General features: G+C 50.5%; 12 protein-coding genes across 12 annotated transcripts; 6 read left to right on the top strand and 6 right to left on the bottom strand.

Annotated features, from left to right (window-relative positions):
• Positions 1–91: 91 nt before the first annotated feature.
• Positions 92–1,016, bottom strand: HO173_009663 (uncharacterized protein; the record flags this gene model as incomplete). The annotated part of the gene is made up of 4 exons (XM_037311552.1): positions 92–499; positions 555–654; positions 721–777; positions 931–1,016. 4 exons carry the CDS (start codon positions 1,014–1,016, stop codon positions 92–94), a joined length of 651 nt encoding a protein of 216 aa, XP_037161499.1.
• Positions 1,017–1,668: 652 nt separating this feature from the next.
• HO173_009662 (uncharacterized protein) lies at positions 1,669–2,888 on the top strand (the record flags this gene model as incomplete). Its single annotated transcript, XM_037311551.1, has 3 exons — positions 1,669–2,061; positions 2,146–2,421; positions 2,472–2,888. The coding sequence occupies 3 exons, from the start codon at positions 1,669–1,671 to the stop codon at positions 2,886–2,888; spliced, it is 1,086 nt and encodes a 361-aa protein (XP_037161498.1).
• A 555-nt stretch (positions 2,889–3,443) lies between these two features.
• Positions 3,444–4,357, top strand: HO173_009661 (uncharacterized protein; the record flags this gene model as incomplete). Its single annotated transcript, XM_037311550.1, has 4 exons — positions 3,444–3,447; positions 3,612–3,716; positions 3,808–4,196; positions 4,280–4,357. The coding sequence occupies 4 exons, from the start codon at positions 3,444–3,446 to the stop codon at positions 4,355–4,357; spliced, it is 576 nt and encodes a 191-aa protein (XP_037161497.1).
• A 48-nt stretch (positions 4,358–4,405) lies between these two features.
• On the top strand, positions 4,406–4,561 carry HO173_009660 (uncharacterized protein; the record flags this gene model as incomplete). Its single annotated transcript, XM_037311549.1, has 1 exon — positions 4,406–4,561. The coding sequence occupies one exon, from the start codon at positions 4,406–4,408 to the stop codon at positions 4,559–4,561; it is 156 nt and encodes a 51-aa protein (XP_037161496.1).
• Positions 4,562–4,663: 102 nt separating this feature from the next.
• HO173_009659 (uncharacterized protein) lies at positions 4,664–6,227 on the bottom strand (the record flags this gene model as incomplete). The annotated part of the gene is made up of 3 exons (XM_037311548.1): positions 4,664–5,577; positions 5,624–5,785; positions 5,927–6,227. 3 exons carry the CDS (start codon positions 6,225–6,227, stop codon positions 4,664–4,666), a joined length of 1,377 nt encoding a protein of 458 aa, XP_037161495.1.
• Positions 6,228–6,788: 561 nt separating this feature from the next.
• HO173_009658 (uncharacterized protein) lies at positions 6,789–8,577 on the top strand (the record flags this gene model as incomplete). The annotated part of the gene is made up of 5 exons (XM_037311547.1): positions 6,789–6,959; positions 7,027–7,266; positions 7,322–7,777; positions 7,840–8,007; positions 8,074–8,577. The coding sequence occupies 5 exons, from the start codon at positions 6,789–6,791 to the stop codon at positions 8,575–8,577; spliced, it is 1,539 nt and encodes a 512-aa protein (XP_037161494.1).
• A 715-nt stretch (positions 8,578–9,292) lies between these two features.
• On the top strand, positions 9,293–9,766 carry HO173_009657 (uncharacterized protein; the record flags this gene model as incomplete). Its single annotated transcript, XM_037311546.1, has 2 exons — positions 9,293–9,548; positions 9,621–9,766. The coding sequence occupies 2 exons, from the start codon at positions 9,293–9,295 to the stop codon at positions 9,764–9,766; spliced, it is 402 nt and encodes a 133-aa protein (XP_037161493.1).
• A 1,173-nt stretch (positions 9,767–10,939) lies between these two features.
• On the bottom strand, positions 10,940–11,511 carry HO173_009656 (uncharacterized protein; the record flags this gene model as incomplete). The annotated part of the gene is made up of 2 exons (XM_037311545.1): positions 10,940–11,367; positions 11,505–11,511. The coding sequence occupies 2 exons, from the start codon at positions 11,509–11,511 to the stop codon at positions 10,940–10,942; spliced, it is 435 nt and encodes a 144-aa protein (XP_037161492.1).
• Positions 11,512–12,804: 1,293 nt separating this feature from the next.
• HO173_009655 (uncharacterized protein) lies at positions 12,805–16,193 on the bottom strand (the record flags this gene model as incomplete). Its single annotated transcript, XM_037311544.1, has 3 exons — positions 12,805–15,375; positions 15,434–15,835; positions 15,891–16,193. The coding sequence occupies 3 exons, from the start codon at positions 16,191–16,193 to the stop codon at positions 12,805–12,807; spliced, it is 3,276 nt and encodes a 1,091-aa protein (XP_037161491.1).
• A 3,205-nt stretch (positions 16,194–19,398) lies between these two features.
• Positions 19,399–20,157, bottom strand: HO173_009654 (uncharacterized protein; the record flags this gene model as incomplete). Its single annotated transcript, XM_037311543.1, has 1 exon — positions 19,399–20,157. One exon carries the CDS (start codon positions 20,155–20,157, stop codon positions 19,399–19,401), a length of 759 nt encoding a protein of 252 aa, XP_037161490.1.
• A 2,245-nt stretch (positions 20,158–22,402) lies between these two features.
• HO173_009653 (uncharacterized protein) lies at positions 22,403–23,340 on the bottom strand (the record flags this gene model as incomplete). The annotated part of the gene is made up of 3 exons (XM_037311542.1): positions 22,403–22,775; positions 22,830–22,927; positions 22,981–23,340. 3 exons carry the CDS (start codon positions 23,338–23,340, stop codon positions 22,403–22,405), a joined length of 831 nt encoding a protein of 276 aa, XP_037161489.1.
• A 1,168-nt stretch (positions 23,341–24,508) lies between these two features.
• Positions 24,509–26,920, top strand: HO173_009652 (uncharacterized protein; the record flags this gene model as incomplete). The annotated part of the gene is made up of 4 exons (XM_037311541.1): positions 24,509–24,549; positions 24,623–25,125; positions 25,459–25,978; positions 26,038–26,920. 4 exons carry the CDS (start codon positions 24,509–24,511, stop codon positions 26,918–26,920), a joined length of 1,947 nt encoding a protein of 648 aa, XP_037161488.1.
• Between the last annotated feature and the right edge of the window lie 297 nt (positions 26,921–27,217).

Raw genomic sequence — 27,217 nt, 5'->3', positions numbered from 1 at the left:
TTTGTTGCCATACAAGCCTTAGATCCGAACACCTTTGGTGCGATCGAAACCACTACTGAAGAATCTCTGAGCGCATGTCTGTGAAAGCTGTCTACTCGGCGGTATCGAGCTCGTCATGAGCAGGGACGGGAGATCCCACGTCGACTGGAAGAGATTGATCAGTGTACTTTCCAATTCCTTCACTTCGGGTAAAGCTACCTTTGCGGTCATCTCCATTGGTATTGTCACGGTCGTCCTCAATGTCGCGACGACGATCTACATCCTTCATTTCGCGGTCTCTATCGTCTGGGCTTCGAGAGCGGTCTCGGTCACGCCTATCGTAGTCGCGCTCACGACGCTCGTCTTTGCGAGGAGAGTAGTCGCCTCGGCCACGACGAGGTGGAGATGCCGATCGGCGACGAGGAGAGCGATCACGACGACTGCCTGGACCACGGTCACCACCCCGTGCGTCACGGCCGGAGTCAAACCGCCAGGATGCGGAAGGAGGCGTACGGGCCCACTGAGTTACTGATTAGCTTTGCTCGAAAGAGGGGGATTGATTAGATGCTTCGTACCTCAATTTTCAAGACATCGTCACGCCCGAGACGCTTGTTGTGCATCTCATGATAGGCATCATCTGCATCACGGCGACTCTCGTATTCGACGAAAGCGAATCTGCTGGCCGTGTGAGTATGCACATGACCTTCGCGGCAGCCACAGTGCCATGCCTGGGGGACATACAGTCTGCTTGCAGCGCTTCGTGGAGCGGGGATGTCGCAGCGCACAAGGCGTCCATAGCTAAAGGCGTGTTAAACTCGGGGCGGCTGAGGCGACGGGACGGCCGCAAGACGGAGACGGGAAGACATGAGTGGGCATCGTGCTGATCTATCGATGGTTTTGGAGGGTAGGCTAGGACGAGGGAAGGGAGATTCGTATGGACTATAGGCGTACCGTTCGAATTCGTAGGCCAGATCACGGGCTCGCGTCCCATGACCGAAGCCAGTGACGTAGAGGGTTGTACCACCTCCTCGCGACATGATGAGGGTGAGGTGCGTTTTTAGTGCTGGCCAGAGAAAGATTGAACAATGTTCTAGATGCCTGTGCAATGGAAGAGATTGAAGTCAGAAATCGGCGTCGAACACTCGACAGGTTGCTCCGCTACGCTAGCGCACGATGAGTTAGCGTTCCAGAAAATTCAATTACGTGGAATACTTGCGTTTTGCAAGGAAAAAAATCCTATGAATCCGCCCAGTGTCTTCCAAGTGATAGGCACGCACTGACTTAATAGGTTGATATCTTACCCAACAGTCAGCTTGAAATTCAAGACGTTCTCTTCTATCGCTGCAATCCGTGGGCACAGCCCGAAACGGACCAAGCTTTTCAAGGGGCCCAGAACCAAAAATAAGGCTACCTTAAAGTACTTTCTGCTCCGTACGGACGAACTGAAAACAACTCAAACACGCTTAAACCAAGTTGCATTTCATGGAATCAGCTTTCGATCGCGAAGAGGTAGTGTCGTTTGTATATTCGCCGCGTCGGCCACACCTGTATGACTTCCTGGCGAGAAGCTCCCAAGGTCTGCGCTGCAGTTTGTCACAACCTCAAAGTTCATCGAACCACCGCATAATACATACATTCCTTGCTTCACATCGAGGTTGAGAGGGGTTTGGGACTCGGGAGTCTTTCGCGATGAGTGTCGATCGGAAAGCGCCTTCGCCCGTGGCAAGGGTAGAAGGCGAGAAGGTTTGGGTAGAAGGGCAGGAGTCCCACCGTCCTCCTCCACTGTCAAGAATGATACAGTTACGGCATACAATCGCTCAGCCCGTTCTCGCTGCTTTTCTGGCCGGGGGTGTAGCCGGAGCCGTCTCCAGAACGGTTGTGTCACCACTCGAGCGCCTCAAGATTCTGTTCCAAATACAGAGTGCTGGGAGGATGGAATACAAGTTGCCTGTTGGGCAAGGTCTCATGAAGATGTGGAGAGACGAAGGCTGGAGAGGGTTTATGCGAGGTAACGGCGCCAATTGCATACGGATAATACCCTATTCTGCTGTGCAATTTTCGAGCTACAATTTCTACAAGAAGGTAAGCAGGCCAAGCTAGGGCAAAATTTGTCGTTGCGGCCCAAATTTTCTGTATCAGAGCCATGTTAATCAATGTGCGAAACAGTTCGCGGGAATTCAGCAAGGTGTCCCTACAGCGCCGTGGAAGAACCTCTTGTGCGGAGGGCTCGCAGGGATAACCTCCGTGACCTTCACCTACCCGCTCGATCTCGTGAGAACTCGGCTTTCTGTGCAGACCGCAGATTTCAGTGGGCTCTCAGAGGCCGAAAAGAAGAATATGCCTGGGATGTGGAAGATAATGGTCAACGTATATAAGACCGAAGGGGGCATTCTGGCCTTATATGGTGGCTACATTCCGACCGTAGCTGGTGTTGCACCATATGTGGGTTACGCCCCGTTACAATTCATTGTATCTTCGGCTGACGTATCTAGGTCGGACTGAACTTCATGACCTACGAGTGGTTGAGGCAGTACTTGACACCTGAAGGTGACAAGAATCCATCAAATTGGCGAAAGCTCCTTGCAGGCGCCGTTTCAGGAGCCATCGCTCAGACTTGCACGTACCCTCTGTATGACATTCTCTTCGCGCTCCTTAAGATGATGACTGACCTTGGCAGTGATGTTCTCCGCCGCAGGTTTCAAATCAACAAGATGAAGAGCATGGGCTACAAATACAAAGGGATCTTCGACGCCATTAGAATTATCGCTTCTCAAGAAGGCTTCCGTGGTTTCTACAAGGGCATCGTACCAAACCTGCTCAAGGTCGCCCCAAGCATGGCCAGCAGCTTCTTGAGCTTTGAAGTGACTAGAGATTTCTTTGTTCGCATGGGAGAAGACGACGATGCTTAAAGGATTTACAGCTACACCAATATAGCGAACGTCATCGATATACGATCATGCACGTTACGGAGGGAAGATACCCAATAAAGATACTCAGGATCTGATTTTTTTGCGAATATCTCGCGCACTTTATCGAGCATGGCTGGCAGCATCTGGGATTGATATCAAGCGGCATTGGGAGCATGCTTGTTGTGTTGGTCTAAAACGATCAGGAAGCCTTTTGTTCATGAGGGCCCCTGCATTTGGAGAGGTAATGCTAGAGTAGATAGGTCCGGTATACATGTAAAATAGGGCTCTTCAGCAAAACCTTGAAAAGACAACACAGAATTGAAGATTTGAACTATAACCAAGATGAATAGTAAGTAGCCGCTCTGATATCAACGTTAGACTGCCGTGCATCGCAAATCAAGTGTTTTCCATATCACCACTGAACATTCAGCCCTACCGCGGGCCAAATAAGCGAGCCCACGCAAAGATATCGCGCTAGCAGAAAGCGTAACAAATCCGCACTTCGAGCTCATCTTCAGCATTGACAACAACCATCCACAATCAACAACTGCAAAGATGGGTGAGTCCCTCATTCCGATACCATCAGTTCTGTTCAACGTTTCAGCTTCAAGTGCTTATGCTCTCCTGATCTCGGACGCAACCAAGGGAGCTTCAACGATGCCCATCTCTAGGCCTGCAACTGAAATGGGAGACAAGAAAGCTGACCAAGTTGCAATCCTACAGGTATTGACCTCGACAGGCATCATGTGCGCAGCACGCATCGCAAAGCGCCAAAGAGCGACAATGTCTACCTTAAGCTGCTTGTCAAACTCTACCGCTTCCTAGCTCGTACGTCCTATCCTACCATACTTCCATCCCATTCACTTCTATACCCTAGATGCAACAACCTCATGCACTTTTTCTGACACTAACAATTCAGGCAAAACCGACTCAAATTTCAACAAAGTCGTTCTCCGCCGCCTCTTCATGTCCCGCACCAACCGTCCCCCACTCTCCCTCAGCCGGCTCTGCATGCTCGCCTCCCGCGGCACCCGCGAGAAACTCGCCCCAACGGAGAAAACCATCGTCGTCATCGGTACCATCACTGACGACACCCGCCTGCTGAAAGTGCCCGAGAAACTTACCATTGCGGCCCTCCACTTTACGGCTACCGCGAGAGCAAGGATCGAGAAGGCGGGTGGGGAGTGCTTGACGATGGATCAGTTGGCGCTCAGGGCGCCGACGGGGAGTAACACGTTGCTGTTGCGGGGACCGAAGAATGCGCGGGAGGCGGTGAAGCATTTTGGGTTTGGGCCGCACAAAGGGAAGGTGAGTTTTGCTCTGGCCTACGGATGGCTTTGGAATCGCTCAGAGACTTGAGAACGTGTTGGCTGACTTGTGCAACAATGCAGAAACCCTACGTTGAGAGCAAGGGCAGGAAGTTCGAGCGTGCTCGTGGAAGGAGACGATCCAGGGGTTTCAAGGTCTAGATGGTGGCTACTATCTGACAGCTATCTGTGCTCTAGGCTCGATTGCAAATGGATGGGTGGACGAGTGGACAGCTTGCTACGGGCCTCGCTGGGGATGGAAGGTCGAGTGGAGCAGTCAGTGCAATCGCAAAAGGTCATGGCTTCCCAGCTAGCAATGGACAAATTCCAACCCTCTATGTTCCAAATCGCAACGTTGAGCTGTGAGACAAGGGCTACGGAAGCTGAAAAGGACGATTTCAATATTTCGTTTAGCACTTTTCCGGAGCCGGAACTCCTAATTCGTAAAACACTTTGATGCTGATTCCTTCACCCATCCAACGGCAACCGCTCATGCCTCCACCTCTTTCCCCCCTCCCCATAATCACCCGCAACCTGCCCACACCCATTGATGCGATACTTATAAATCATCAAACCCTCCAGCCCCACCGGTCCCCTCGCGTGGATTTTATTCGTGCTAATGCCCACCTCGGTGCCGAAACCAAATCTCATACCATCCGCCATCCTCGTGCTCGTATTCCAGAAAACGCAGGCCGAATCCACGCCGGATTGGAACTGATTTGCTATCTCTGGGGAAGAGGTCAGAATGGCGTCGGTGTGCTTTGAGGAGTGGGCGTTGATGTGGGCGATTGCGAGACTGCAGGAGGTGCTGGCGGAAGCGTCTGGGGGCGTGGGGATGGTTTTGATGGCGAGGATTGGAGCGAGGAACTCGGTTGTGTAGTCTTCTTCCGTAGCGTCTTGAAGGATTGTTGATTCGTTCTTCGGGAGAGAAGCTGCGAGTGCGCTTTTGGATTCGGCATCGCAGCGAAGAGAGACGCCTTTTTCGAGAAGAGCTGATGCTACGGCCGGGAGAATGGTGGATAGGGCGGCCTCGTCGACAAGTAGTGTCTCGACTGCGTTACAAGCTGCTGGATAGCCCAGCTTAGCATCAACTAGAATCTTAACTGCCATCTCCGGGTCCGCATCCTTGTGAATGTAAGTACTGCAAATGCCATCCGCATGACCAAGGACGGGAATGCGGGTGTTGTCCTTGATGTACCGGACCAGCTCGTTGGAACCACGCGGTATGACCAGATCGATATGCTTGTCGAGGTCAAGAAGGGAAGCTATAACGTCTCGAGCAGTGACGAGTTGGATCGAGGCGTTAGGGACTAGGGTGTTGGTCAAGGCGTTGGAGATGGTCGTAGAGATGGCGCGGAAGGAGAGAGTGGTTTCCTTGCCGCCTGAGTTGTCAGTGCTGGTACCAGGTGCTTTCATGTATGTAAGTACCTTTGAGAACAGCTGCGTTTCCAGATTTGATAGCTAGAGAAGCTATATTGGCGATGACTTCCGGACGTGCCTCAAAAATGATCAACAGAACTCCAATCGGGCATGTAAATCTTTGCAACTCAAGGCCGTCATCCAATCTTGTTCTTAGAGTGATCTTATTGACTGTGTCGTACACATCTCACAGAACACATGCGTCACAGAATCAGAGAATCTTCTCCGCCGTCTATTGTGGTGCATGGTTCTGTAAGACCCTCCGTACGATCCATCAGCCTCCGTATATCGCACTTCATAGAAACCCCTCACCAGGATCTTCAAGGTCTCGAACGTCCAGTATGCCCTGCAGCATGTCTTCCCATTTGCCTTTCCTCCCCAGGTCCAGCCTCTTCAGCACGCTCTGACTCAGTTCCCCTTCTTCGGCTGCCTTCGTTGCCAGCTCCAGGTCCTTTGCGTTGGCTGCTAGAATTATATCTTTTGTCTCTTGCAAAGCCCCATGTATAGCTGTCAAGGCATCATTCCGAGCTTCGGTTGATAGTATGGCTAGGTTTCGAGAAGAGATTGAGGCTGCTTTAGCGACTTCCAGCGGAGATGAGTCTGTCAACGACATTTTCACGGAGGACACCAGCCTAGAATACTAGAGAAACACCGATCACTGAAAGACATACAACAAATGCAGCGTGCAAGGAAAGAGAGTCTGCCTTAGAGAATTGGAGAAACACTGGGTGTACTGTTGAACTAGAGCAGTCGACTACTAGGGTCCTTTTGCAAGTAACAATCCTCGCTAGCACCGTTGCCTAGTACAAAAGAATGTCCTTGTGAGGCCCTTCACAATTGAAAACACAACTTCACAACTTCACAACTTCACAACAACAAAATGGGACCAGACAGCAATCCTGGTTCGCACGACTTGGTAGTGGTTTGGCTGCTTGGATCCATTATTCAACTGTCGACAGGGTTATTCCTCTATGCCCTAGATCAAAGTGACCTAAGTCTCGCTTACTCCCGCTTTTTCTTCGCGCTTTGGGTGATCTTCATCTTACTACTCATCAGAAGAATAACTTGGCACATCATCCCTTAGGTAGTTCCTAATGGTGCTTCAGCATTGCCCAAACAATTTGTCCCCGCAAGACTTTAAAGATCCAGGGCACAAAGGCAACTACTACTCAACATGGACGCACTCCTCCCTCAGCTTCTCTCCTTCCCTCCTCATCCAGAACCTGCCAAACCAATATCAGATTCAGAATACGACAAACACATCAAGAACTTGGTTCAGCACATCAACACAATACCTGCAAGCAAGCTCATCTCGGGAGTCCCTGGAGGCGGCGATCTTCTAGATGTACGTATAACATCGTCGGGGATGAGAGCTTGCCTGGAGTTCTGACTGACATCATACTGGTGCACAGATCATCGATCCCTCGAAAAACACGCTCCCCTATCTCTACACATTACTCGCTCACATCGGTGGCTCCGCTGGCAAGCAGAAGTCGGGCTCAATATCAGATACATTCCATCCAGGATCAGCACTATGGCAGAAGATGTTGGACTTCATGGAACGCTTTGATGAGCGTCAAATAAGATACGCAGGCACTGAGCTTCGGCGGCTCATAGATGTTACGGCAATAAAAGCGGAGCGAGTGTCACAAGTAAGCTCTCAGTCTGCCAAACATAACTGAATATGCGCCTAATGACATTTTCAAGCCTTGGGCAGCTATCCCTCCTATTAGGTCCGCCATACTGCGCGTGGACGAGTCAAGCTCCACCTTCACATCGTCACATACCACCTTTGCCCGCTTATGCCTCGAAGCACGTGCTTACACCGCAGCGTTGCCCGTACTAGACCACAACATCTTCCACTTCCCACCTACCACAAACAAACTAGCTGAGAACAGCATGTTTCCTCACCTCTCTTCACATCACGACTCCAGTTCGACCTTCATCACACCAGACTCGGGCTTATCAGCTAAGTTGGAGTACCGACATCACCTACTCTACTTCCTTTACGGTGCCCTGATATTCATGGGCTTGAAGAAATGGAAGCGAGCACTTCTTTTCCTCGAAATCGTCATTATGTCGCCTGTGGTCAGTAATGTCAGCAAGATCCAAGTGGATGCCTACAAGAAATGGGTGCTCGTCAGCCTACTTTACAAAGGACATGTAAGTGATACATTGTACCTGAAAAGCATTACCAAAGCTCTTTCTGATAGTTTCATCCGCAGCCATTGGACTTGCCGAAAACATTAAGTCAACAGGCTACAAAGCAGTATCACGCAATTTGCAAGGCTTATGATGGACTGGCCGAGGTTTTCAAAGATGGTATCCTCAACGAGGAGTCTGACCAGAGACTCATCGCTGAAGCTACTGCTGGTGAAGCGTGGTGGGCTCCAGTCAGTCATCTTGTACCCCACGCGAGCACTGAGCTCCTTTCTCGACTGCTCACTGACAATCACCAGGACTTCAACCGTGGCCTCATAGTACAAGTGATCGATGCCTTCCGCCAATTTTCCGTTGTACAGCTTGGAAAGACCTTTGCCGCATTGACGGTAGCTGACATCGCACGTCGCACGTCACCCGATCCCAACGATTATGCTGGCACTGGAGACTACGTGATCCACCTCATTTCTACTGGCGTTTTGAACGCTACCATAACTCAACCATCGAATGATCCAGCTTCCTGGATCTTACGATTTTCGGATTCTGCAAGCGGGCCACTGTCTCGTACAGAAGAGCAGCAGCACCAACACCTGGAGAAACAAACCCGAAAGATCAAGTCACTCATGGAGCACATTCGTGAAGCTGACCGAAAGCTGAGTCTCAACAAAGACTACATTGCGGAGGCCAAGAAAGCGAAAAAGACACGCCTGAACGATCTAGAGGGTGGCATGGACGAGGGCCCCTGGATGGCGCATAGCGGTGATGCTTATGAGCATGATGAGGATATGATGGCTGATCTGTGAGCGCTCGAAGCTCCCCTCAGTCACTGCCGATGTTTACACAATCATCTCGAGGGTTAATGAAAATGGCGGATAATGTCTTTATGAGCGTGCATGAGCGATGTTTCGAGCGAAATGCATAGCATTGGCGTATTGCGATCTATGCTCGCAGTTGCATAGATTAGACAAGAAGACGAATGCAGAAGATGTTTGCGAAGAATGCTATGGAAATGACTCTCCCATATGAATATCCTGGTTGGCTCTCCAATCCTTCAATCACGTGACATTTAATTAGTGGCAAAATCACGGATCTTCCTTCAAATTATGAGTTCATCGCTCTACTTGAGCTTCATCAACCACCATACTACGTACCACGATTCTCAATCCTCAATCCTGATTCAGTCCACATTCGCTGCATCCTCACACCTACAGTCGCAATGCTCAAAAGAGTCATTGCAACCGCGCCTCGCGCCAGCAGAGCGCTCTCATCATCCATTCGACCAGCCATCAATTCACAAGCACGCATCGCTGCACCAGCATCAATAACAGCGAAACGAAGCTACCATGAGAAAGATAAGCCACCCTTCTTTCATCTGCTCTGCCGCTTATGCACCACCTGCGCCGCCCCAGAAACCTACAACCATTCTCCTACCCCGCCTCTACCACCACAATATCCACACACTCAGCTAACATCCACTTACTCCTAGACCACTACTCCGCGCCCCGCAATGTCGGGAAAATGGACAAGAATGCCCAGGACGTGGGTACAGGCCTTGTTGGCGCACCAGCCTGCGGGGACGTGATGAAGCTCCAGATTCAAGTCGATCCCACCACCAATACCATATCCGACGTAAAGTTCAAGACATTCGGGTGTGGATCAGCGATTGCGAGTTCTAGTTACCTTACGGAACTGGTGAGGGGAATGACGTTGGAGGATGCCGGGAAGGTCAGGAATACGGAAATCGCTAGGGAGTTGTGTTTGCCGCCTGTGAAGCGTACGTTCACCGGTTGTCATCGGAAAGACAATTGGAAGTCTCAAGAATGATAAGGCTGACTTGGGGATACAGTGCACTGCTCTATGCTGGCTGAAGACGCAATCAAATCGGCCATCTCAAATTACTACACCAAGAACCCCAAGGCCAAGAGCACCGACCTTGGAGGCACCGCGGCTGCGATGCCGAAGGTCGAGGTGGAGCAGGTGGCTGCGGCTTGAGTGGAGAGCCATGAGGAATCGAGGACGCTGTGACATGGTCGGACCGCCTTGATGGCCAAGGAATCGAAAGTTGATATGGTACAGGAACAGTCAGGGCTTATCATCTGATATGGGAAGCGATGGTTTGGCAGGCGTTGGTTGGTAGTTCAAAATATCATTATGTTCTTTGAAGCCTTGTCGCTGCCATTGAATCAATCGCCCAGGGAAAGCCCCCAAGAGTGATGTTTGCCTGTCCGAGCTACTTGCTGACAAGTCTCAATGTGACATCGACTGCTATATACTTTATCTCAAAATCCTATACCTCGATCTCTGCCCGACATCCAGACTCTCCTCCCGCAGGACATGTCGATGCAAAACTCTCATACAACACACCATACGATGCAACACCCCCGGCAGCATGCATACCACATCTGCTTCTGTAAGCCCGTGATATGCTACTAGGAATCTCTTCCCGTCGGCAGAAAAGGCACATCTCGTTCATATATTAGTCCGTAAGGACAAGGCCTCAGGGACCGGGGCAAAACGTCCGGACAAGGCTTTATGATGGGTAATATCGCCACTTCACGCCTTCATGAAGGATGGCGAGATATCCACAGGAGAACACAAGTCACAAGACCTGTTCATCGGCGGAATTGCAGTATACCCCAACAAAGCCTCCCACTCCTAGCACCCTCGACCCAGTTCCTCAACCCAACCTCCATATTCCCTGTATACTCATCCGAAATCTGGCCCTTCAACTCCCTTTCCCTGCTCTCCATCTCCCTCAAAACCCTCACATAATGCACCTCCATATCCCGAGTCAAATCGACAAACCCTACATCCACAAACCCAGCCTCCTCAAACCACCGCCTATAAGACTCCACATCGCCCAGACTCTGAAACTTCAGGCGTTTCAATATCGAACCTATCTCTCTCTGATCTACACCTACAGCGACCATCAGATCCGTAAACACGACCAACCCTCCATCCTTCACCAATACCCGATCAACCTCTCTCACCACAGCTTCCCTATCCCCAGAGTGCAGAAACGCATCCTGGCTCCACACGACATCAAACCCCCCTCAGGCACCATCCCCAAATCCTCAAAACACCCCTCACGCACACCGACCAACCGCCCCAACCCCTCCTCCTCTACCATTTTCCTACTCCGCTCATTCTCCACCCCACTAACGTTCACCAGCACACCTTGCACCCGTACGTCCGGGCAAGGTAGCGCGCGGCGCCGCCGTAGCCGGAGCCCAGGTCGAGTATGCGCGTTGCGCTGGTTATGGGCGCAAGGAGGGCAGCCATGCGTTCGATTGTGCGGGTGAACACCGCGTGGATGGGATCGTTGGGGGAGTCGTAGAGGCCGATTTTGATGGTGGAGCTGCCCCAGATGGTGCGGTAGAAGGTGTCCGCGTCGTGGGAGTCGTAGTAGGTGCGGGCTGTTGCTGCTCCAGAGCGGGCATGACTGGAAAAGGATGAGAATGAGGGTGTATCTCGGTCGACGGTGTGGTCTGCGGAGACGTCCATGGTGGTTTCAGCATTTGAGTCTCTCAGCCATGGAGCATCTCGTTGCCTTCGTGGCAGGAGCTGAGCTGGTGCCGCAGCCATGGTGCCAACTGGAGAGAGTTCTGGTCATTGAAGCGTTCACTGGATTATGGCCCGACAAGGGACCTAAATGTTTTGTGCAACAGGATCAGCTTTCAGAGGGTATTTGATGATGTGATCAAGGCCCGATGATCCCAACACACCCAACCTCTCATTCTGCCAAGCCAGACCGGACCCCCCCCAAAAGCGACCAGCTCGGAAAATCGAGACAGTCACGTGATACGTACTGATTTCTTCCTCCGGTCCAGCGATCCCGCTATCGGCTGCGTAACAGGAATACAGGGAAGCTCACGCGAACACATCAACCCAAGCCCACCTAAACCGCCAAAAACAAGCCAGAAAAGCTACATTTATCAAGCACTGAAGATATTCAAAGTCGCGCCACAATATTCCCCTGCCTTACGGTACCGTGTTTTTGCAATTCTGAGTCTTGGGATTCACGAAGGTCAGTATCATCAAAGGGATCTGCTTTCACAGAATGCTAGCATGGAAGATTTTCTCCTTTGCTATGCTTTTCAGCTGTTGCATTGACCTTGCAACCCACCTTCCCAAACAGCCCCCCCCACACACGTCAGCGTTACAACCTCCAGCAAGCCTGTGCGAACTACAACAACATAATCCAAAAGCCTCAAGATGGTCCACACAACCCACTTCATTCAGCCTACTCTCTCTACCTCACACCTCACAGAACCCCAACGGATAACCAATAATCAAATTCCCGGCACCAGCACGTCCCTCGTTTTCAGAACATACCTTAAATTTTGGGTTCAGTCTGATTGGGTCGACCTTGGGGACGCCTAACCCGACCTAATTGGTCCCAAAAACTAATTACTTCCCCACCCTCAACACGACGTCGAGGCGCATTATGCTGGTGTGACGAGATTACAATCAATAAAAGCCCCATAACTTGATGACTGAAAAAAAAATTTTTTTTTTTTTTTTTTTAAAAAGGTTTTTTTTTTTTGTGTTTTTCCGCTTTAATCAAAAACCCCATTGATGAGTGTCATCTTCGAGCATCCCCTGCCGCCCAAGTCACCGGCTTGAAAAATTGAAAGCCTCGGCTCAGATCCGACCACGGCGCCCTTGCCCCTAGATTTGAAACAGCAGACGGATGCTGTAACAAGCAAGGCATGTCTCGCCATTCTCTCAACCCTCCTTTACAAACCAATGCCTTTAGCGCCTCTGGGCTGTCCCAAATCGAGGTCCTGACAACATACGAAAAGCTCGGAATCGTGTGAATTGAGGCCGCTCGCTCATGAAGTTTTGATAATCGCAATCCATTGCATGGAGAGAAGGTACGAAAGTGCGCATTCCACCAGAAACACGGGGAGGGAGGATAAAGGAAATTCTCCAAAGACCTATATTAGCGCTATCGTCAAGACGCTTCTGTACGTCAACCGAAGAGCGGTAAAACTGGGAGAGATCACACGGGTTGGTGGTGTTCTAGCTTATGCCCTGCCACCGTCCGTCGCAGGCGCAAACCACTCACGAATCCATTTCCGCACCCATTCATCCTTGATCGGCTCCAGTCCTCGCATCGCTTTGCTCAGCTTCAAAGTCTCTGAGAAGTCCAACCGATTGGTCGGGACTCTCTCCGACGCGACGAGGTGTTCGAAGAAGTCCAGGAGTTTGGTTGCAGGGTTACTCCGTAGCGCGGCCTCGAGGCTCACGTCGTCAGCGTGCTCGCTGCGGTCGACTGTGGACTCCGCTGCCTTGCGCACTTCAGCGATCCACGTACGCAACGGTACGATTTCCATCGGTTTCTTCGTCTGAGAGCCGAGCTCGTGAAGGATGGTGGTTCGGAGCTCTGTCCAAGTAGTCGTGTGTGGATTTAGAGGATGATAGACGTCCGTATGGTGTGCAGGCGCAGTGCAACTTGCCGCTGACTGGCCTCTTACTAGTGCCAATTCTACGAGAATACCCGCGAGTAAATCGATTGGTATCCAGTCGATCCGATCGAAGGTTGAGCCAAGTGAGTCCGGGAGGCCACCTATTTGGACGGAGCTGGTAATCATGCTTGGAAACCATTCATCCTTGTTCCACATGCCAGAGTGGTTTGCAGCTCCAGCTATCTGCCCCACACGGCTGAAAGCGATCGAGGGGCCAGAGGATACCGTTTGCGCTGCGTAGTCGATAATCTGCTCAGCGACATACTTGCTCTCTGAGTACCCATTCGGACCGGGTGCAGTGTCTGCTGTGATAGGCTTCTCCAGAGCTTTTCCAGACGTTGAGCGATATGATATCACTGAACTGATTGATGATATGTAGAAAAATCGTGCCGATCTTGCAGAGGTGTTGGCAAAAGCAAGGAGACTAACGAGATTGTCAAGCTGAAGGTTGAAAAAGGAAAGAGAAAGGTTGAAGTTCACCGTCCACGCATTATGGATCACGAGCGTGGCTGTCGATTCTATTTCGTCGTATTGTGCTTTTGTCAGGTTGAAATTCTTTTGGCTTAGATCTACCGTCAAGAAAGAAATTCGTTCATTACTCGGAGGATGCTGCAGCCCAAGAAGCCGGTTCTTTTTCATCTGTACTGACAAGCCATCCTCCGCTCTATTCAAGCAGTATATGTGCGCAACGGTCGGAATTTGTAGTAGTGCATCCAGAATGTACGAACCCAAGGTCCCTGTGGAGCCTGTGAGAATTACAGTCTCCTGTTCTTGATTCGGAGGGACGTTGGATTTGACATCGAATTTAGGCAGCAATCGTTTGTCGATCAGTGTCTTGTATTCCTGAATCATATCATTGCGCTTCTTTGTTCGCGCCTGTTCTTGGGAGGCCTCTGAGGTCTGGTGTTGATCCAAGAGGTGCAAGATTGCAGCCGTGAGGGTCAGGACTGAAGGATTGGTATATACAGTACTGAGTGCAATAATGCGCATGGCCAGGCTTTGCCTCAACTTACGAACCAAAACCAGGGCCTGTAATGAGTCCATACCAAGTGCGAAGAAATTTGCTGCTTCATCAAGGCTGGGCCACTCCACGGTCGATAGGACACTCTGTCTGACGCACTTCGATACGGTCACTTCATTCAGGGTCCCTCTTGGGTCTTCAATTTCGCCTTCCGAGTTGGTAGACATCATGTCTGCATCTCTGTAAAGGGCGTCAATCTCGCTCGCATACAATACAAGCGTTCCAGATCTTTGGACTGTGCCCTTCTTGGCGCGCAACATTGGTTTTTGCGGCTGCGTAAACAAGACATGGGACTTCATAAGGCGAGCATGAGATGGAGCATCCTTGTTGGACTCCTCAACGGTAGGCCAGATTTTCTCGATGAAAGCAGCGCGCTCAGCTGGTTCCAGTGATTTGGTAGTAGCGATTGGTTCAATTAGCAAAGACGCCTGTAAACGTCGTGCACCGACAACTAACGCTGCGGAGATGTCCGAATTACGTGATACGATATGCTGCTCCATCGAGATCGGGTTCGTTTTTTCGCCATTCAGAAAGACGATAATATCGTCAGCCCTTGACTGCCACTTCCAAAGCTCTGATCTTGATGGATGACGAACGAAAAGATCGCGGCTGGTGTACTCTTGCGCGTTAGGGAAGATAGTAAAAGTTGGCTGCTTGTCTATCTTTTCCGGGTTACGGACCGCATATAGCTCATAGATCTCATCTGAAACTGGACGGAACTCCAGACCGAGTTGTGGATGGAACTGAGTATACTTCCAGTCCTCCGACCCTCTATCAGTCAAGGATATGATAGCAGGCGTCAAACCCAGCTCCGACGCCCCAAATTGGTTCAATAGCCAGATTCTTGAAGCTACGACATCGCCAATGATCTGTGGAAGGTCGCCTCCGCAGTAGATGATTGCTCTTAGATGTCTTGAGCAGTAGTCGAGAAGTTCGGGATTCTGAGCTAGGTCTTGGACGATCGAGGGAACGAGAAAGGCGACGTCTGCAGGTGTTTTTTTCAAACTTTCGACAAGCCCTTCACCTGAAAGAATAGCGCCCGATGTAGGAGCTATCATCACTGTCCCAAAGGTGACGGAGTTGAAGAGATGACTGGCAAGGTATGCTCCCTTGAATATTAACCTTAGCCAAGACCCACAAGGCTCTCGCTAATGTTCGTGGACTTACGTGGAAAGGTGGGAAAGCAATGAAGACTCTCTTGCCCTGATACACCCGGTCTTGGCTTTCGTAGTCAACTGGCGGATCCAGTGACATCATCTTAGTATTAGCAGCTGCCGAGGCATGAGTGAAGACTAGAGGTTTAGGCATGCCAGTGGAGCCAGATGTGTGTACAACAAACAAAGGCTCCGATTGAGCTTCTGGCCAAGCCTTGTCAAATGCGAAGTGTTGGTGCTGGATATTGAGGAGGTGCGAGACGCTAGGAACTTCAACGATGTGAAAGTCCTGATGGTCACTAATAGCAGTAACAGCTGGCGGTCGCGGGTCCGGTGAGAGCAGGGTTTTGCACTTCAGTGTGCCGAAGAGAGCGAATTGAGCGGCTAAGCTGTTGCGGGGTGATGTGAGAAACAACTGTTGGGTCAGCACCGCCAGCTTGAATGAGTTCGTGAGTAATGGTCAGTCACACCTTATACCCAGCCCTGACAGCCCCGAGGATGAGGGCAGGATATCTTATATCATTGGGTCCTATGTATGCGAGAGTTTCGAAGTCCTTGCCAGGACCGAGGGTATCGACCAGCCATACGGCTGCGGCGTTGATAGCATTCGCGAAGTCTTTGTATGTGATTTTGCGGTAGCCCTCATCATAAGTCAACGTCGAGACTGGATACTCTGAATAGATAGTATCAGGTGTCAATGCGGCGCGCTTGTCAACGAGGTGTGGAAGCAAGTCTCCAGTGAACTGGAGAGGGGGAGCTTTCGTGCTCTCCATAGTCACCACTAGTAGCGGCACCGGAAGCCTATGATGATCTCTTTGGAAAGGTGAGCAAATGTCGTGCTTGATGCCGTTGGCGACAAGGTGATCAAAGCAGTGCTTCTGCTGAGTCTAGATCGAGAGCAGCACTAAATTACGTATGAAAAGTGTATTTTTTATCGATACCTTGTGTAATGTGTGTCTAAGGGGGAGTAAATCACGCTGAAATCATAAGTGGGTGCCAGCCGAACCGTATTACTGAAAGCATTCGAGTCAATATTACCTTGACGGAGTACCTTGGAGCCGAGAAGGCTAGTGTCTTGTAAGCCTATAGGTACTTTACGAGTCATGGATCCATTGGTCTCCCAGTCCCAGACTCTAGGAATCCCTCCATTTTGTGGAACCAACCCAATCTGCTCTACCAACAGCGGGTTATATTCTTCGAGTTCCGAGGTTTCATCTATGGATCCGTCACCATGTGCCAGCATGCATTGCATTGCAGCCTTCGCTACATCCTCAACCTCGATAGCCTACCCGGGCTCGCCGATCACGTTTCTGATGGACTCGTCACCCGTCCAGGCGCTGGCGACGTCTGCATTGCCATCGAGGCGTCCAACCAACTCGCAGAAGATAAAGAGCTCAATGTCTAGAGCTTTCCATTACAGAGTGTTAACATCATGAAAGCGCTCATTATCCCTCCAATCCCCAACTATATCAGGTCTGTTGAAAGGTGTAACTGCTGATTGACTATACTATGGAGTAGGTGTGTGTGTGGGCTGGATAATCTATGACACAAAGCATGGCCCTATGACCAATTGCCACACTTGACATACCTTTAACACGCCCCCATGTTCCTGACTGATGAACGTTGGGATTAGCATGCTCCATGAATAACAAGATGAGCCTGATGGTTCTCTGAAATGCCACTTTACGAACATGAGTGCGGGTCCGAAGCCGTCATACCAATATCCATTGAAGAAAAAAGTAGCCAGATCTCGGATCCGGAAAGAGGTGCGTAAATAACTTCGGGCAAAGACCAAAAGATCTCCGCCAACTACTGACAGTGCATGATCGTTGCGCGAAGTGTTGAACATCGTTGGGTAGAACATGAGGACTCATGGATAACAATTACTGCGCAGAAATCGCAAATGTACTATGTATGAGCGTATGGTAAGGGAACCACAGCCTTCACATATTTTAGCCCACCACCACTGTACACACTTCTGCTTAACAGCAGTTTCCTCCTTGCTACGCCAATACAACTCGCTCTATGCCGGTCCTAATAAGAATTTGCCGTACAATAATATATGTGCATTGCTGAAGATTGTGCAATTGAACAGATGCTCAGCCAACTTTGCCGTCGTCTGTCTCTCATCTCTTCGTGCTCTGTGCTCTGGCTCTCGGCTCCATTCGATCCATTGATCATCTCCTCAAGTGGTTTTCAAGCTAACGTTTGCGAGCACTGCTGTCTCTATTGATCTTTGGTGCACTGTTTCTTTTACTTTCCCATTCCCTGTCGTGACTATCTCGTCCGCTCAGGCTTTCCACGTCCACCGTTTCTTTGGTAGTGCATCGAAACCCCTGACACCCAATAAAAACCCAATCAAAACCCATCATACCAAATAACTTGTAAGACATCATCCCTCCCCAGTCGTGCTCAAGCCTCTCGATTCACCCAAAATTGGCCCTCCAACGGGTGAGCCGAATGCTGCTCCACAACCTCGGACGAAGAATACAAAGCCATTAACAGAGGCATACGCCTGTATACCCAAGATGTCGGATACAGTCACAGGCCAGAGAGCCATGTACCCTGGCTTGAACTAGCCAAAGGTTGGAAAGTAAGCCTACTGAGGTCTTCTTCCATCGGCAACGCTTACCACCAGCAAGAATCCCATAGAGCACCACAAACTCCTCCGTTTCATAAACTGCCGCACCCAACCAAAGCGCCAACACACTAATAGTACTACCTACCACCGAGAGGATAAGTATGTTCTGCCTTCCAAAAGCATCCGCCAGAACCCCAGTCAATATCCGACTCACAGCGTTAACTCCAATATCTATCGACAACAACACAGCTCCAAACACAGCCGTATACCCCAGCGCAATCGTACTACCATACTGCTAGTTGTCATTTGGAGTGGTGGAGCACTCGGAGGACCGGCGACCGTTGACTCGATCCATTTCGCAAGCAATTGGCCCTGGCACCGGATAATGGCGAGATTTTGGTTTTGAGTCACGAGTTAAGGTTTGGTGCTTACTCTTTAGCGCTTATGCGGCCGGATGAGATTACTAGTACACGCTCTGAGAAGGAGGTAGGGAACGGTGACCTGATCTGAATTCCATCTATTGGAAAACACACTTAAGTGGATGAGGGTCTCTTTGTTTATCAGTAGAGTATTATGATGCATTGCTTCGATTATTATATGTTTTTTCTTTTTTCTTCTTCCTTTTTCAATTACATTGACCGGACATACACAGAAATGTAAGACATTACTTTGATGCATGTCAGAACTATCATATTTTGAGATTTCTAAAGAAAGCGAATCCGACTAACACAATAGCTGAGAATTCTTTTCAATGCGGATTGAAGTTGCTGAGCCAAAACCGTGGATACTGACCCGAACTGAGGGTGTGTATTTAGGTTTGAAGAAGAGATGGCCCCTTGGTTTACTCTGATCACCGTCATCCGATTGTAGGAGCGTGTTCGAAGATAAGATGACTCGCCGACTTCTTTTGTCACTGTCGTTTGACTTCGGAAATAACATAATTAGACCATGCCGTCTTACTTGGTATAAGATCGTTTTGCCGTGTACGCGATCGAGTATCGCTGTTATTCAGGCGAAATCTTATCCTTTCGCCTGTAACCATTCGGTATCTGAGCAGCCCCGCCAGCCTCGCGGAAAAGCTTACCGTTGAGACAGGATCGGCTCGGCCATCGGTCTCACAATCCCAAAGATTCGAGTAGCCATCGCTGACCGCCGGATGACAGGAGCGGTCATGAAACCCTAGCGAGTGCGAGCTCTAAACAAGATGGACGATATGATACGGGGAAACTTGTGGAGTGGCATCGGCAGGAAGATGGATGTCGACGGGGAGAATGTACAGAAACATTGCATGTAGCAAAGGTGGAGTGGTCTCAGAACTTGCGAGATGGTTCAAAGCACGAAGTGACATGTTTCTCACCCAAGAGAAAAGTTCCCCCGCCATACGAGAACTATGTTCCTTACGCATACCTCTCCAAAATCTCCACCAACTCTGCAACCTTGCTCAAAAACGGCGCGTGACCGCTCCCAATCTCATCCGCACTCCAACTCTCATCCCACACGTCCTTCATCATCGTCCGCTGCCGCTCCAGCGGCATCCCCAAATCCTTCGTCGTGACCACATACGTCTTCGCGACGTCCACATCCCAACACGCCCTCCGAACCGGCGTCGTGCAATTGTTGCGATTCGCAACGACCAGCTCGTCGGCCCAGCGCTCCTGCTCCGCGGGGGGCAGATCCTGAAAGAACAACTTCATGCACAGGTCCCGCTTGGGGCGCCAAAGGACCCCGCCCTCATCGACCGTCACCCACGGCGGCGGCAGGCGGCCGCCGGAATACTGCATCGTGCTCATGCCGTCGGGGAGGAGAAAGGCGGCGATGAAGACGACGCGGACGATGCCGCCGGCCTTGCCCTCCTTCTGCCTCAGACTGCGCTCGAGGCCGCGCACGGCCTGGCAGACGGGCACGCCGCTGTAGGAATGCCCGATGAGGATGACGTCTTTGCCGGCGTCGACGAGGTCGGAGCAGGTGGCGCGGACGAGGGTGAGGTCGTCGTAGGGGAGGGCGGAGGGGGCGCCGGGGCCGTAGTTGGGCATGGGGATGCTGAGGCTCGGGATGGGGACGGGGAGGGCGGCGAGGGCGGCGATGATGGGGGTGTAGTGCGCGGGGGTGTAGAGGAGGCCGGGCACCCAGACTATTGTTGCTCTATCGGGAGTCATTGGGGCTGCGTGGGTGGATTAATCGTGGTATGCTCGAGGAGGGGTTGTGCTGGGTAGGAAAGGGTTCAAGGTTTGTTGCCGACTTTTTCTTCGATGGAGTGATGATCGCTAATACGACTGCAGAGCCGATCTGCGACTTTTTCGATGACAGACAATGCGATCTCATGCGTGTACACCGGTTTTCGTTATATGTACCACCCCTCGGAATCGGGTTAGTGTCCGCGACTCTCGGAGTAATTTATGCGCGCGGGAAACGCGATACGGAATAAAGTAACATGTATTTATCGAATGTACACGTGACTAGGTGCAGATCTTTTCACTTCTCCCGTAGGGTAGTCCTATGCTTTACTCGATTGCCCCATCACACTCACTGTTTTTATAAGGCTTGACGAGAGACTTCTCACGCGTATGGGAATTCGTACATACGCAAAGGTGGGAGAGATTTTCCAATGTGCAGGTTAATGCACTTCTGCAGGAACCCAATTCGACTGCTGGGGATCTTCTGAAATGCGAATCAAAATCTCCAATTTTTCAAAGGAGTTCCGCAAAATTCCGATCCAACCGCTTCATTGATAATAGATAAGGGTGCGAAAGATTGTCCTTCGTACTTCCTCGAAGTGTGCCAAAACCGCGAACACTGATTCGATCTGAGGGGGTGGACACGCATCGGATCGCGGATTTTTAGAACCAGGATGATGACAACGCTGATGGCGTACTAGCGCAAGGTGTATTGTGTCGGCGTTAGGTACATCATCTAGTTCTGTACCCGGTACAGTGGTAGCGCAATCGGGTTGCGCCGTTCTCTCCAGCGGAAATTGAGGAGATTAGATTCGGGCTGGTATGTAGCTTTGATCCGGCAGTCTCCCCTTGACGGCATCTCAACCGCAAGACTGCTCGCGCTCTAGTCGCTCTCCTTGAGAAGCAAAGGCACTTGCGGAGCCCCTGTACAGTACTTACGGATGGTCGTGAACGTCCGCTTTGCCAAGACTCTTGCGTCCACTCGGACAACGGCCCGCTCCGAGTGAGTTTGCTGGCATGGAAGGAAAAGCCATCAGCTAGTCCCGTTTGAGGTTTTGGGCACCCCGCGACCGTTGAATTACGCAAATCTTTAGGAAAACCGCTAGTCCCACTTGAGGTTTTGGGCACCCCGCGACCGTTGAATTACGCAAATCTTTAGGAAAGCCGCTAGTCCCACTTGAGGTTTTGGGCACCCCGCGACCGTTGAATTACGCAAAACTTTAGGAAAACCGCTAGTCCCGCTTGAGGTTCGGGCAAATTGAATTAGCAAATCTTTGAAAACCTCCGCGACGTGTTGATTTTCGTAAACCCGAGGGTACCGAGGGAAAGCCGCACGCTCATACCGCTTAGGTGGAGGAGGTTTTTGGAACCTTGAGACTGTCGAGTTGCGCAAAATTCTAGTGTCGAGCTCGGTACAGGAAAGGTGGAAAGTAGAACAGGTCTGGACAGATGGTAGACAACCTCACCCACCAAGAATATACCCTCATCTCAAACGTGTCATCCGAGGATTCATCCTCTTCAATCCTCCCATTAGCTTATTCTCACCGTCCTCCTCCCGCCCACTCCGCGCTCTTCGCCTAATCAAACCTGTTACATCCCAGTTTGAGGTCTTGGCAGTATCGGTAGATTGATTAAATTTATGCGTAACTCTGTGACCTACGCGAGCTAGCTCTGTATGACAGCTGAGGCTCAATGGAGGCAAGTGCTACATTTCAAGGTCATAGTAAGGATAAGATATTTATATGTTCTCAACTCGGCGTGAGATAAAGTCTTCAAACCAGACATCCCGCTCCGGCAGAGATTTTTGGGAGGGCTGTTGTGATAGAAGAGGACATAGTGAACGAGCGCTGATGGTGTGGTGAGGATACGCAATCGTGCTCCGTATGAATCGACCATTCTTAGGAGACCGTGATCACCAACAGCAATGAGAGTGGCTGCAAACTCTCAACGCAAAGGCTTGGCAGGTTTGATGGAAATTTGCGAGTTTATACCAACGTTCGTTAGCCAACATCCAATGCTCGAAGGAACCCGTGATATTATATCTGAATCTACCAAGCGGCATACATGAGAATGCCTATCTGCTTATGCTACTGCGCTATACCAACGACATGTTTGTCTGCCAAGAGATTGCAACCCGTGCCTGCCAAGATTCCGCTCATGCTGTTGGCTGGGCCGTCTTCTGTGGAGCTCATGGGACCGGGTGCGCCCGCTCCAATGCCCCCTTGGCTCAATTACAGGGTCTACGACAGCCGGCTTTTCCAGGACCCGAGGCTGCATTGGTAGTTACCAAAGCCGTGTAAGGATCAATCCCCTGAGAAGCACCATGAATACACTTCGAGAACGCTGGGTCTAAGTGGAAAAGGAAATCGGGAGGGGCAAGTAAGGGCGCGTATGGACCTTGCGAAGAATTCCATCCTATAATGGCCGGTGGACAGGGAAGATCGCCGAAGTTGAAGCTGTATGTTTTGGAATCGCCTCCAATAGTTGACAACGCACCAGAAGCGAAAGAAGTAATCAAGTTGGTGAATGTTGCGCCAATTTGGCTGCACCCATCATGAGCGCGGATCGAGGGGAAATTGACATATACGCTTGGAGATTGACTGTATGGAGTAAGTAGGTTGGCATGTCTAGCGGGGCAGATGTTTGAGTCGTACATGTTTGTTACATCAGGAGAAGAGGTCGTGATCTGTGGACCTTTTGAAAGACAAGCGGTATTTTGGGGGTCTTCGGGCCAGTAATACACGTTGACGTACTGTGATTGATTAGGTCTGCATTGTTTTTAGGTTCAACAGGGGCATTGCTGACTGGATAAAACAAATTGCATGTCGCCCATGGCACACAGCCCGCTGATCCTGAAGGAGGTGGAGGTGCCGCTGTAATTTGTGATTGCCCTGTAAATGTCGCGGGTGTCGCAAGTAAGGCTGAGTTTGCTGATGTAGCTGCTGTTTCTGGAGTAGCAGCTGCCGCTGGAGCCGCAGCTGTCGTCTCATTAGACATTACTGAAGTGCTGTTCAGGTCCGGCGGAGAAGCAGCGCCAGGACGAACAGCGCCAGGATTGTCGAGCATGTCGTATGGCCTCTTTTCAAGACTCGCTCCGTTAATAGGAGGACATATCAAGGCGAAGATGGTCGCGAGCAACAGGAGAAAGAACTTCCGACAGCACATGGCTGAGTCTGGTCGGGCTGGATGGAAATAGCGTAGAAGTCAAGACCGCAGGTTCAACGAGACATCAATACTTGATGAGTGGGTGAGGCCATATACCCTTTCCGCGGACACCGAGGAAAGAAGACACGTAACACCCCATTGCTGGGACATCTTGTGAAACTAGTGAAATGAGAAAGGGTCGTTAGATTCGCAATACTGAGTAGATGCGGTATTAAGAGCCCGTATAGATTGTCAACCGCTCGCATGCAGAAATATGGATGCGCATGATGGAAGAAGGCCATAGATCCTGCAGATTTGATCATCTTGGAGTTGTGCGTTCACACGCTGTACAGTTGCCACGCATCTTGAGTGAGCGAGGACAATCTCTGAGCGTTGTGGAACTTTAGCAGAGGGTGAGGTAGTGCATATAGGGGCATGTCGAGAAAGGAAACAACCAATTTCCGTCTCTGAAACACCCTTTGCATGAGGCTGACGGCGCCTTACCCCCCCTCTCGGTCACTCGTTTCTCAACGGATCATGCTAGACCGGTTGGAGGAGGTTTCAAAGGTGTGGGAGACACGTAGAACTCGAAATGATATGCAGAAACTATGATTGCAGGGTGTGCACAGTGTCACCATGGTCCCGGAGTGCTTCCATTTATGTACGAATCTACCTTAATGCCGTTCCGAAGGCCGAAAAGTGGCACAGCGCAATGCGAGGAGGCTATGCATGCTCCGACGATATCATTTGTGGAACCATAGTTGCAAGCACTGAACGAACGCCCCACCTTTGGAGCTAGCGAAGCAGGCATCTATGCGTTCCTCTCAACTTGAAGATGGGCCCCCGCAGAATTTCATGCCCCACATGTGCAGAAAATGTGAGAACAGGACCAACATCTAGATGCATGTGGAGGTATCGAAGATGGAACGAAAGTGCAGGGGCTCGTTAAAAAGGGCAGTGCTCGCGGCAGAGACGGACCTGCGTGGGGTGGAAGCTGATAAGAAGAGAAAGCAACGTGACCACTTTGGGTGCAGCACTGCTGACTTTCGCGAGATGTTTTGAGATTTACTGTAAAAGACAAGAAGAGCCGCTATGTTCTCAAAGACAAGAACAAGTTGCAGTTTTTAACCTGAAAGAATAGAAGCCACAAACCCCCAATCGCGGCTCAGCCTTATTTAAGTTATCAGGAATGGCGCCGGCGCCTATCAGTTGGCCCCCATCGAAATACTGGTACCTCCGATATTTCTTTCCTTCTTCCCGTCCATTGCCTGCTCATCAACAACGATGCTGACACTCGTGAAAGGGATGGTGATGATGGCCCTTGGTCCTCGTTCGCCTTGCGACTTGGGAGCCCCGAGCAGATTGTCCGTGTCCTGCCATCGACCGCGGGCCAGGCGACGTGGGTTGTAAGCCCTCAAGGATGTCCACCTGACTGGAATTTAGCCTATTCATCCTGTAATGCATCTCGCGGCGGTCTATTCGATTCAACACAGTCGAGCTCCTGGCAAGTCTTAGGTAACTATTCTCTAGGACTCGAACTAAACCTTGGATATGATGTGAGCGCTCCATACGGGCTCGACATGATAGCGTTGGGGCTCGACAATTCTATCGGTGGACCCACACTGAACTCACAGGTCATCTCAGCTCTTGCGACCGAAGACTTTCAAATGGGTGTCTTCGGTTTGGGTCACCAAGGGACAAATATTAGCAGTTTGAGCGAGCCACATCCGACTTTCTTAACGGCAATGCACAATGAGAGCTTGATTCCAAGCCTATCGTGGGCATATACTGCGGGGGCACAATATCGTGAGTCAGTTTCCTAGCTCAGCAACCTGCGCACACCGTCATCAATGACCAATATTGCTGCCACTACAACTATCAGCCTCACACTTGTTGCTAGCCAAAGTGGCCGCGAGTCCCTACTTGGTGTCTTCATATGCCTCCGCTTCGATCTGTCTTCCGTTGTCCGTATGGCTTACAAGAATTGCAAGTCGTAACTTCAAAAATGGGCATTTAGGGCGTACAATCTTTTTGCAAGGCACTCGTTTGTGAAAAGTTGCCCTTGCTAAACATTTCATCCTTCGTTGCTCAGCAGTAAATCAAGAACTTTGGGATGACATGAACGCTTACGGCCAGCAGGATATGTACTTGGAAGCTTGACGTTTGGCGGCTACGATCGTTCACGATTTGTCCCCAATAATGTCCCTCTTTTCCTCGCCGCCGATATCTCGCGTGATCTCGTGGTTGGACTACAGTCGATATCTTCAACGAGTATGAATGATCTCACTTTTGATCAACAGTCGTTACTACCGAACCCAATCTTGACTTTTATTGACTCAACCCTACCACATATATACCTCCCCATCGAAGCATGTCAAGAATTTGAAAAGACACTCGGGCTAGCATGGAATAGTACAGCGGAAATGTATTTGGTGAATGATACTCTCCACCAGAGTCTGTTATCAAAAAACCTCAGTTTCAGTTTCACAATCGGAGATGCCATAGCTGGCGACCATACATTACAGATTACCTTGCCATATGCAAGCTTCGACCTAGAGGTGGATTATCCTGCCGATTTAGATACCCTTCGATATTTTCCCTTAAAAAGGGCTGTCAACGAGTCCCAGTTTACTCTAGGTCGAACCTTTCTACAGGAAGCGTAAGTGCTCTCCAGTCTCGTCTCGACTGTATTTCGATTACTAATCAGGTTATCTTCAGATGCATCATCGTCGACTATGAGCGCTCCAACTTCTCTGTTTCGCAATGTCGATTTGAAGATGGTATTCCTGCAGACTTAGTTGCCATTCCGTCAGCCACTGAAACACCCAGTCACCTACGTCGCAATGTCGCCATAGGGACCAGCGTTGGAACAGCTTTGTTTCTTCTACTAGCTACCCTTGCAGCTATCTTCGCCATCCGAAGATGGCGACAAAAAGCGAACACCCGACCTAGTAGCGAAGCCACACAGCTCCGTACGCTCTTCCAGGAGCCGAGAGAGCCCATCGTTAGTTTTGCGCAGGAAATCGGTCACAACAGCACAGATGAGCCAATTCGGGAGCTCCCTGATAGCGCGCAAGCCAGAGTGGAATTGCTGAACGAGCAGGCTCCCTCGGGATCAGGCAATGAGATCCCCGAGATGCCGGAGGCTCTTCCGACCGTTCCCCACGAATTGAGAATCAACCGGAGCTCACATGTCATGGTACAGACGCGCAACGCTAACAATTACCTAATCTTCGCCTCGACGAAATCCGCGAGGAAAAGTTGGCCAAGCTTTGCGTCATCTGATGGCGCACTCTGCAATGAAACCGTGATATCTGCCTCGGCTCTGCGAAAGGAGATTGAAATGGATAGAGCTTCAATCGCCACTTCAAATCTAAAGGCAGAAATATATTCCTTATATATACGAAAGCCGTTCGATCTGAATAGGTCGTTGCCACCAACTCCAATTTCGGAGAGCCCGCAGGTATCGCCCGTTCTGGCAGAATCAACCGACGATCTTCCCTCTGCCAACGCCCACGGCACTGTATCTGCTTTTGTGTCTCCAGAAATGCCTGTCATGACCTATCCGGCGACAGCCTTTAAAACCAGCGTCTTCCTGTGAGTGTTTTGTTGACGGGTCTGGACACTGTAGATAGTCCCTTCAGGTCAATTGATGGCCAACAAGTCGAGCCTTTCGATGGTTTCGAGAGGAGGGTCTAGATTAGATGCAACTTAGTTCTGATCTATCACATCGCCGCAGCTTCTCGTATAACACGCTCCTGACCTACCATTGAATATCACTTGGCCCCTAAACAATCTCTTGAAATTTTCAACATTCGCATTCGATACAAGTGAGCGTATATCATAGGAGAAATCATATTCGGAGACTCGTAGGGAGGTCTCCTGGTCGCAGGAGCCC

This window comes from Letharia columbiana (genome assembly GCF_014066305.1).
Source record: "Letharia columbiana isolate WasteWater2 chromosome Unknown Sc0000042_s0, whole genome shotgun sequence".
Classification (NCBI taxonomy): Eukaryota; Fungi; Ascomycota; class Lecanoromycetes; order Lecanorales; family Parmeliaceae; genus Letharia; species Letharia columbiana.
This window is presented reverse-complemented; position numbering and strand designations above follow the sequence as displayed.